The 9548-nt window shown below is 34.8% G+C and overlaps 1 protein-coding gene across 1 annotated transcript in view; it reads left to right on the forward strand.

The window, feature by feature from the left end:
- Positions 1-9548, forward strand: part of LOC106475763 (neither inactivation nor afterpotential protein C-like) — a gene marked incomplete at its 5' end in the record, with an annotated part of 26479 nt that overhangs the window by 14439 nt on the left and 2492 nt on the right. The window contains 2 exon segments of the mRNA XM_013936440.1: positions 873-964; positions 3137-3251. Of these exon segments, the coding sequence (XP_013791894.1) occupies positions 873-964; positions 3137-3251 (207 nt within the window).

A 9548-nucleotide genomic window follows, 5' to 3' on the forward strand; every position in this document is an offset into this window, starting at 1 on the left:
GTGTCGGGAGATTACTAGATATAGTGAGTTTTGTATATATAAGACCGGCCACGAAGCGACGCAGGAGATAATGAGTAATTGAATGTATGCGGACAAAATATTGTTGGCCACGTGAGACGTAAGTGATAGCGTTGTTGAAATTAGGTATATCGTAAAATTGTATTCGGAAAGAATAAACCAGTTTTATTTAAAAAAGGATTTGTGTCGCTAAAGTTTCGTCGGAACGAATTTGAGGAAAATTAATTAACAAACGGAGACGTAACAATATGTTTTATGTAGGTGTGTAGTGGTGCTATTATATAGAGGTATATGTTTTATGTAGGTGTGTAGCGGTGCTATTATATAGAGGTATATGTTTTATGTAGGTGTGTAGCAGTGCTGTTATATAGAGGTATATGTTTTATGTAAGTGTGTAGCAGTGCTGTTATATGGGGTATATGTTTTTATAGGTGTGTAATGGTGCTGTTATATAGGGTATATGTTTTGTGTAGGTGTGTAGCAGTGCTGTTATATAGGGTATATGTTTTATGTAGGTGTGTAGCAGTGCTGTTATATAGGGTATATAGGTGTGTAATGGTGCTGATATGTAGGGATCTGTGATATATGAATGTTTTTTACTAGCTGAAAGTATATTTATTAAAAGCGTTTCTTTTATTAACCGAAAGTATATATTTTTTACATAGTAGTATTTATCATGGGGCACATGTTTTTTGAAAAGCTACACAATGTGTTATTTGTGCTCTGTCCACCGCTGGGAATCAAACCCTTGATTTTAGCTATGTAATTCCTAAGATTCACCACTTACGCAATGGGAGGACATTAGTCAGGGTGACTATAATTTATTCATGATTGAAACTGTTTTATTTTTACAGAGAGTCTTCAGGAAGCAGACTCTGAAGAATTGGTTGAATTCTCTAATGTAAACGGAAAACCTATCGTTTCAGTAAAACACATTTTTAGAAAGGTTTGTGGTGATTTTTTATGTTAATAGTATCATTTTTGTCGTATCGTAACTGTAACGTTTTAGAATAGTCGTTCTTTCTTGAAATAAATTTTACCCCCTTTACGACCTTAATCCTAACTAATTTGGTGTCGGCCGGTTCTAAGCCAAGGATTTTTACAACTGGGTGGCTGGCAGCATGTTCGGTAACAGGGCTTTGAACTCGCGATCCAAGCGCCCTAACTACCAGGCCCTTGGAATGTGTATTGGTGTTTAGTTATTAAAATAACTGTATTATGTTCTTAAGCTATGGCTAAACACATCTCGCTTATTTTGTTTTGCTGTATGACTGCTGTAACGTGGATGCATTCTTTAATAGAAGAAACAAAATAATCCAACGAGAAAACATAAAAATCTGATATACAATGTTTGAAAATATATTTAAAATACTTACGCAAATGCTCCATGTTGGAAGTATACTGCCTTGAGAAACTTCAACATTCACTATTTTCCAAGATATATATATATATATATATGTGTGTGTGTGTGTGTGTATACAACTTGTTTTACCAGAGCTACCATTATCTGAAAACTTAATGGTATTTATAAGGTAGGTATTTCTTTATGAGTAGAGAATTAGGAATTCACTTTAAGATCATCAGAACATGATATTTATACAACTATGCTACCGACAAATAACACAGCCATGAGAATTTAAACTTTATAAAAGTTGTTTTGGTTTTAACAACGGATTTTCCATAACTGAGCTACGCAGATTTCGAAAATAATATTCATTTTTTATCACGTATTTTTTCAAATCGGGAAGAAAAAACTCTTACTTAGATCAAATTATTATTTCGTTTACTATAATTAACATTTTATATTATTATGTTTGTGTTCTAGAACGATCGATAAGACTCTCACGTCGCGATTGGTCTAGAGCTGTGTTTCTCAACTTTTTTTTGCCCTTTTGAGTTTGATTTATATCTGTGGCCCCACCCTTCGTAGACGCTGTTACTTAGGGAAAAAGTTACTTCATTTTAACACTGTTGATTTATAATATATTTATAATATTATAATATTATTTTTACAATATTGTATTGTTTTTAAATATTTTGTTTATAACATACTGCTTACTTATACAAGTAAAAACTATTCTGTTAATCATTGACATTATATTCAGTGTGATTCTTGGGCCTCATGAACACTTGAAAGGCTTTGAATGTCCGGTTGCAGTGTCGTCAGTGGTAAGGGAAGATCACCTCTCTTCACAACATCAAAGCGGTTACGTATTTTTGATAGCAAATAAGTCACCCGACTAAAACCAGAGGCTTGCGATGGTTTTATTATCCTGAAATGTTTACATTTTCTGCAGTAATTCCTGTATGCTGAATCCAAAAATGATATCCATTTTTCTCCATCACGTACAGATTTTTTCACAAAACGCCATATGTACTTTTACATAAATGAATCATTTTCATTGAAATCGGGTCGCATTTTGTTATGCTTAAAATGTTGACAACTACTGGCTATAGATTTCTCTAAACCAGTGGTTCTCAACGTGGGCCACGCCATGTTTCTAAGGGAGCACACGTGAATGACGGAAAATTAGGGAGCCACAGTAACTTCTGAGTGGGCCACCGAAACTACACTGCCAGAATAAGATATTTAAAACTGAATCAAAGGCTCCCTTCTCCCCGTATCCCCCACAGCTCAGAAGTCAAATTACCAGACGCGACTAGTACTCGAGTAATAATCAAAATGTTTGTCTGGTATCTGTAAATGTTTTCGACTGATTCTCAAGAGCAGCACAATGATATAGCAGCCCAAGCTAGATTCAAACGTGACAAACATTATTTCCGGGTAAGTAGTGAAATAGCTAATAAATTTCCACAGCTCTGGGAGAAGGCAAAGTTGTATTTTATCACTTTTCCCACATCTTATCTGGTTGAAAGTGTAATCTTATAACAGTGTAACTACAAACTTACTGAGATAACGAAATTTACCCGAAAAGGTTTATAAATGAGAAAGTTATCCTGGTTTTAACATATCACTATGATCAAATATCGCTTCCGATTACGGGAAAAAATATTGTCGAAAAATACCTCTAGCTATTTTTTTTAGAAATCATTTTATTGAAGTTCTCTAACCAAACAAATAAACAGAAGCATTAAAGTGGAGATTGAATGATTTCAGGTATCTTATGATGCAACAGACTTGGTTAAGAAGAATGTCGAAGATAAAACGAGAGCTCTCACGTCAACCATGCAAAGATCTTGTGATCCCAGAATACGAGCGATTTTTTCTAGCGGTAAGTTGATAAAAAATCTATTTTGTAGAATTTCGCGCAAGGCTACTCGAGGGTTATCTGCGCAAGCCGTTCATACTTTAGAAGTGAGAGACTAGGGGGAAGACAGATAGTCAAAACCTCCCACCGCCGACTCAGAGTTACTCTAACTGAATAGTGGGATTAACAGTCACATTACAACGGCTCCTACATCTGAAAGGGGCAAACATGTTTGATGATGGAATTCGAACTCTCGACCTGCAGATTGCGAGTCGAGCTCCTAATCACTAGGCCTTCTAAACAAAAGTAAATTTATTGAGTAATAATATATTTACGTGTGGCATTTTGTTTTGTAAAAAAAAAAAAATATTTCTGACCAACAAATTATATAAATATTTAGAATTTTGGGCAAAGTCTGTAAAAAATCTTCATGTCGAAATTAATCTAATCAAAAACACCTTAGGTGTGAAAAAAAATGTGCGGCCAACAAAGGATTGAGTGTGCGACTTAAAGGAATGAAATCAAAACTGTCAGCCAAACTTATAGCATTGATAAGGATTTCACAGCAAATATTCATTAATTAGTTAGCTAGGCAGCGTATTTTGTTCAACTTGGGGCATGGTGGTGGGTATAACAAAAAACGAGGCCTGGCGTACTAATGAATGAATATTTGCTGTAAAATCCTTATCAATGCTATAAGTGTAAGTACCAGTTTGGTCGCTAATTTTGATTTCATTCCTTTTTGGCCGCACGTTTTTTCACACCTAAGGTGTTTTTGATTAGATATTACGTCTTTTTGTCAATACACACCAACAATCCACAGCAAGTAAGAAAGTGACACTTGATAGTAACCCACATTAACTTTAGGATCGCAACTCTATTATACGAAAGAGACCTTTACTTTACAGAACCAACCAGATTCTTTAAAATATATGTTGGTAGTTTTCCTCTTTAAAAGAGTGTTAATAGCTTACTTTATAGCAACGCCATGGAATTTAGATTAACAGTTTCTTGTCATCATCCCCATGCTAATTTATGCTAATTGCTTAAGCTAATATCACATGACGCTAAACGCTCTTTAATTATGATAATTTTATAAAATTTAGTAAACTTCAGCTTAAAAGTTGACAATGAATAATCAATAATAACTGTCCACCCGTATAATTCTTTTGAAAACATGAGCTAGAAACAGTTAATCTAGTTTGCTTGGCCTAACCAATACTTATGTATCTGTACGTCTTTCACCTTATAATTTTGCTGCTCTAAGTCAGCCGTCTTTAATCCCAATTACAAAAAACTAAAAACGGTCCACTTTAACTTTTAGGTGAAGCTGTAATAAAAATGTTAGACCGATAGCTCACGTGACCTTTTGTGTAGGGGTGCGCAAAAATGTTCGTTAAATGTGAGCGGTTTTTGTTGAATAACTTTGTACATGTGGTTTATATTTACACCAAATGAGACTCTTAATTGTAGGTAAAGTTAAATATGTTTTTCTATCAAATAAAGTCTCCGTACTTTTGGTGCGAAAAAAAAAAGAGGAAGAAACTCAATTAAAATTGGAAACGTTACATCAGGTACTTCTTAATGGATTGTCTTGAAATCTGATATTTGAAGTAAGAGTCAAGTAGCGCACATCCACTGAAAATATGTGATAATTGGGATTACCACAGATTACACAAAATCGCTAAATTATCATTCCTGTTTAATTTTTTTTGTTTGAATTTATGCACAAAGCTACACAATGGGCTATCTGTGCTCTGTCCACCACGGGTATCGAAACCCGGTTTCTAGCGTTGTAAGTCCGCAGACATACCACTGTGCCACTGGGTGGCTCCTGTTTAATAACACACAGTTTGTCCTGCAGCAAGTTGTTCTGGCCGCACGATACACTACTGTATGTCTTGATTGTATTCAAGGTGTCTTTAGATGGCTTTATTTTCTGTCATCTAAGAAGGAAACGCGTTTCTTTCTGTGTTTTTTTTTTGCTGTCATGTTTGTGCGCGCAACAATGTCGCTTCCGTGGTGTCATATTTTAGATATCATAACGTAAAATATAGAAGATAAAATAGGTCGTGAATTTTATAAGAATGGGTCTACTGTCTTTTCACGTTTTCTGTTTTATTTTATTCATTGAGAATAATGAATTATTAATTACTGTCACGAATAAAGGAATCTTGATAGAATTGAAAATTATAAGGTACGTTGATAAAAGCATCCTTTTTTAGTTTATAATGTAAGGATTAATTTAATAACGACCATATTAAAAATTAATTGTTTTTGTAGAAAGAAAAACTGACTTACATAGCTTTTTAACAAATATTAATTTCCGGATGTATTTTGAAAATATGTCAGTCAGTTATATCTGTATTTAATTTTATTCATGTCTAGGATAAAACCAGGATTCACGTGTAGTTTTCTCAAGAGTATGGGAATATAAAGTAAACTGTTTAATTGACGCTGTTAACTATTGAGTGATGCAGGTTTTAGTAAGTAGGGAGTGGATTGAATGATTTCATTAGAAACACGTTTGCACATTGTAGTTGGGTGCTGGTTAAAACGTCAGGTGCTTAAATGTACGCCCCCCCCCATTACGTTCCCATGCATGACAACTATTGCATCCAAACTAAGAAAAGTGTTATAAACTGTTATTGAGGCCGGTTCAAATCAGTTTTACAAATTTTCCGTACATGAAATTCACTGATAATTAAAATTATCACAACACTTCATTACAATATGGTTCATAACGTGTTTTAGTTGCATCAATAAGCCAATAATGCTGCACCACCATTATTTTTATTACTGTAATAAGATTTTAAAAGGGCAGGTATGAGCATTGGGCTCTACTTTTTGTCATATAATCTCAAGTTTTATCCCCCTTTCCTTAGTATGCTAATCTTCTATTATTCTATTTATACCACAATCTAAATTATAACCACTTTTATATTCCAAGTTTTAAGAATCTGGAAGAAAGAATGCTTAAGCTAGGAAAATAAATACTGTTGGTTTGTAAAAATATTTAAAAATAAAAGTTTGTTTCATATAGAAAACCCGAGTCCATTCCTGAGCAGTCCCCGAAGATCATCTATTCAGGTAATGTTTATTATTTTCATTACTTATTAACTAATTCTGAGCAAGCGTTTAATTTATGATTGTTTTGGGGATGGAGGGGGGGGGTGAGAAGCTTAACAGGCCCTTAAACAAATAAAAATGTTCATAGCTAGTGAGCGATGTGAATGCAGGGGCTGACTTCGCACATTTTAAGATGTTTGTTTGTAGTTATGCACAAAGCTACACAATGGGCTATCTGTGCTCTGCCCACCACGGGTATCGAAACCCGGTTTCTAGCGTTGTACGTCCGCAGACATACCACTGTGCCACTGGGGGGGGGGGGCATTTTAAGATATGATTTACATATGCCAATGCAGTGCCATGTTGCTGCAGATGTGAATTATGGCAACGTGGGCGACATATTTGGCACCTTTATATTTGATTCGCGGCAGGTTCTTGGACATTCGAAAGTGCAATGCCGTTAGGGTATCCTTATGGCTGCATGATTATATGCTATAGGCTTTTCCCAGGAAGAACATTCGTCTAGTATATTGTTTAAAAATAGTAAAGCCAAAGGATACAACATTTCAAACAAAGGGGTCTTGTGTACTCTCCATGAGAGCGGGAAATCGAGCACAGCAGAGTGTTTAGGTGAGAAACGTACTCAGACCCCATGCACCATGCAAGTCAATTTGAACCAACGCCCTTGTACGCAAAATGAAGGCTACGGTTACAAAAGAAATACATCTGACTCCACCAAAACAAGAATAACATTGCAATGAAGTTTTGCATATCTCTTGATACCGTTAACCAAACGAAGTAAGAAACAAGGGTTTGAAGCTAGAAAGTTCTCAAGCCTCTAGTCACCTCGAACTCATGAGAAAGGTAGCTAAAGAAACTGGAATCACGGCAATCCCAGTTAATCACATACCTTCAAATTTCTATTGCAGCTTTAGTGGGCTATTGTGCCGCTATTTTGCTTAAATGAAGCCTTTGAGACCTACGTACAGAACGGGTCTGTGGAAAGTTTATCAAGAGTAGTGGCCTAAGATTGACCTCGCTGCCCTTCATAGAAGCTCGTTGCAATGGAAATTACGTTGTTGTACAGTAGTGGGTGATCATGGCTATAAGTCTAAGCCCAGTCGATGATGGAAGATTAATCCAAGGGGTGGGTAGCACTTGGATCATCGTTCTTATAGAATACTATATATCCACAATACTGCGGACACCTAACACTATAACTAATAAATAAACAGTGAAAGCTCGTTGCTGTTGTACAGTAGCGGGTGATCATGGCTATAAGTCTAAGCTCAGTCGATGATGGAAGGATTAATCCAAGGGGTTAAGAAATAGTTAAGAGATAGTTAAGAAATGGACGTAGAAGAAATTTTTTCAAATGCAGATAAAACAAAACAAAAAACGTTTCACCTTCCGCATTGATTTCTATCGTTTTTCAATAATACTTTGAATACTGCGGACACCTAACACTATAACTAATAATTACACTGAAATTTACCAAGAGTCGTTGGTAAACTTTAAACATGTGATTATGTTCCTTAGCCAATAGAAAATCGTTAGTTCTATTTTAACACGTCCCTCAAGAGCCAAGGAATGTCTTTACTCTACGATTTGTTGAATATTAAAAATAAATTTAATCCGGAAACTTCCAAAGAGGGTGGTTTTGGACGTACATTTTCGAGACAAGTCTTCATTTGTTAATTGATAAATCTGTAAGTGAAATACAGCACCCTCAAGTCTCCATACTAGCTAGTACTAAGGTCAACCCGCTGGGAGTAAATTCAGTATATATCAATAAAACCATATTCTCAACATCATTAATTAAGCAATTGCTAATCTTTTATGCTTCTGCTATCATCTTTGTATGTTTAGCTTTCAATTGAGATACGAACGATTTCACCTGCGATTCGGTAGGGAAGGTCGAAGCATCACGATAGTCAACAGTTGGATGAGCACACAGAAATACTTTGAAAGCAGCTAAAGACATAACATTGTACCCGACTTGCTGTACAATATCTACCAAGGTTGTTCTAAACGTTCCTGAATACCTCTGCGTGTCATTTGGAAACTTTTATGCTTCTTGTGCTTGGCTGTTAAGCTCGTGATGCGCTAACGGATTTTAGTCACCTTACCAGTTCAAATCACTTTACGCAGCCCCAACGCTAAAAGTGTGGGTAAATGCCTTCTTTTTAGTCAATGAAAATGTCCAAAAAAATTTCAGAGACAGTTAGGTGTTTCTAGTATTCTAGTATTGTTCTAAAGCCTTTTGTTTTGTGAAACTTAACTAATCTGCTTCAGCTACATTTAGTTTTCCGTTTCGAAGGTTTTATTTCAGTTATAGCTTAGTTTCCATTTCGTAGGCTCACATATCTTAGGGAAAAAATAAAAGTGAACTGCTCCTGTACACACGAACTTTGTAAATCAAGACTTAAGTTAATACTTTTACAAAATTCATGTATCATTTACAGCAGCACTTAATTCGATGGCGTTATTTGTTAAATAATAATTTTCATCTGAAATTCAAATCCATGTTAGTTTATAACTCAGTGATATTAAAACTTACAATGACGAATATAACTCTTCATTGTCCAAAATTAAATTAACCTGTGTGCAACAACAGTAAAATTACCAGAAGCTAATTTAATACTTTTCAACCCCAAAATAATTAAACAATAATATTTAAGAAAAACAAAGCAACTTAAACACCTAAAGACAAACAAAAAAACAAACTACAGTGGTATCGTCTGTAACACACTTTACATTTTAATTTTTAAATCAAATTTTGTTTTATATTTTATAAATTCCCGTCATTCATGCTTAAAGCAATCTTATATTTTGATACATACATTTTTATTACACAATGAAAGAGAAAACGCATTCTGTTTATAATTGGTGTACTAAACAGTTTTCCTGTGTGTGTTTAAATTGCCGACTTAAACGTGTCATGGGAAAAGAAATAATATTTTATTCAACCTCGCTAAATGGAAAGATGTCTAAGCATTTTTTTATAGTATTAATAACTTCATTAATAATGGATGGGAATAAGAGTAAAACCACATGACTTTGTTTAATCAAGAGTGAGAACTTCACGTTTATAATTTCATTTTCTTCTGTTGATAAATAACTCTTAATGAACAGGTTACACCAAACTAAAATAGTTTTCACTTGGGGTGGTAATAAACGGCATTACTGTAGGGAAAGCTGTTTTTAAACTTTACTTATTTGGCTAGTAGTACGATCACTTCATATTGATGG

This window comes from Limulus polyphemus, unplaced genomic scaffold (assembly GCF_000517525.1).
Source record: "Limulus polyphemus unplaced genomic scaffold, Limulus_polyphemus-2.1.2 Scaffold9123, whole genome shotgun sequence".
Taxonomy (NCBI): Eukaryota; Metazoa; Arthropoda; class Merostomata; order Xiphosura; family Limulidae; genus Limulus; species Limulus polyphemus.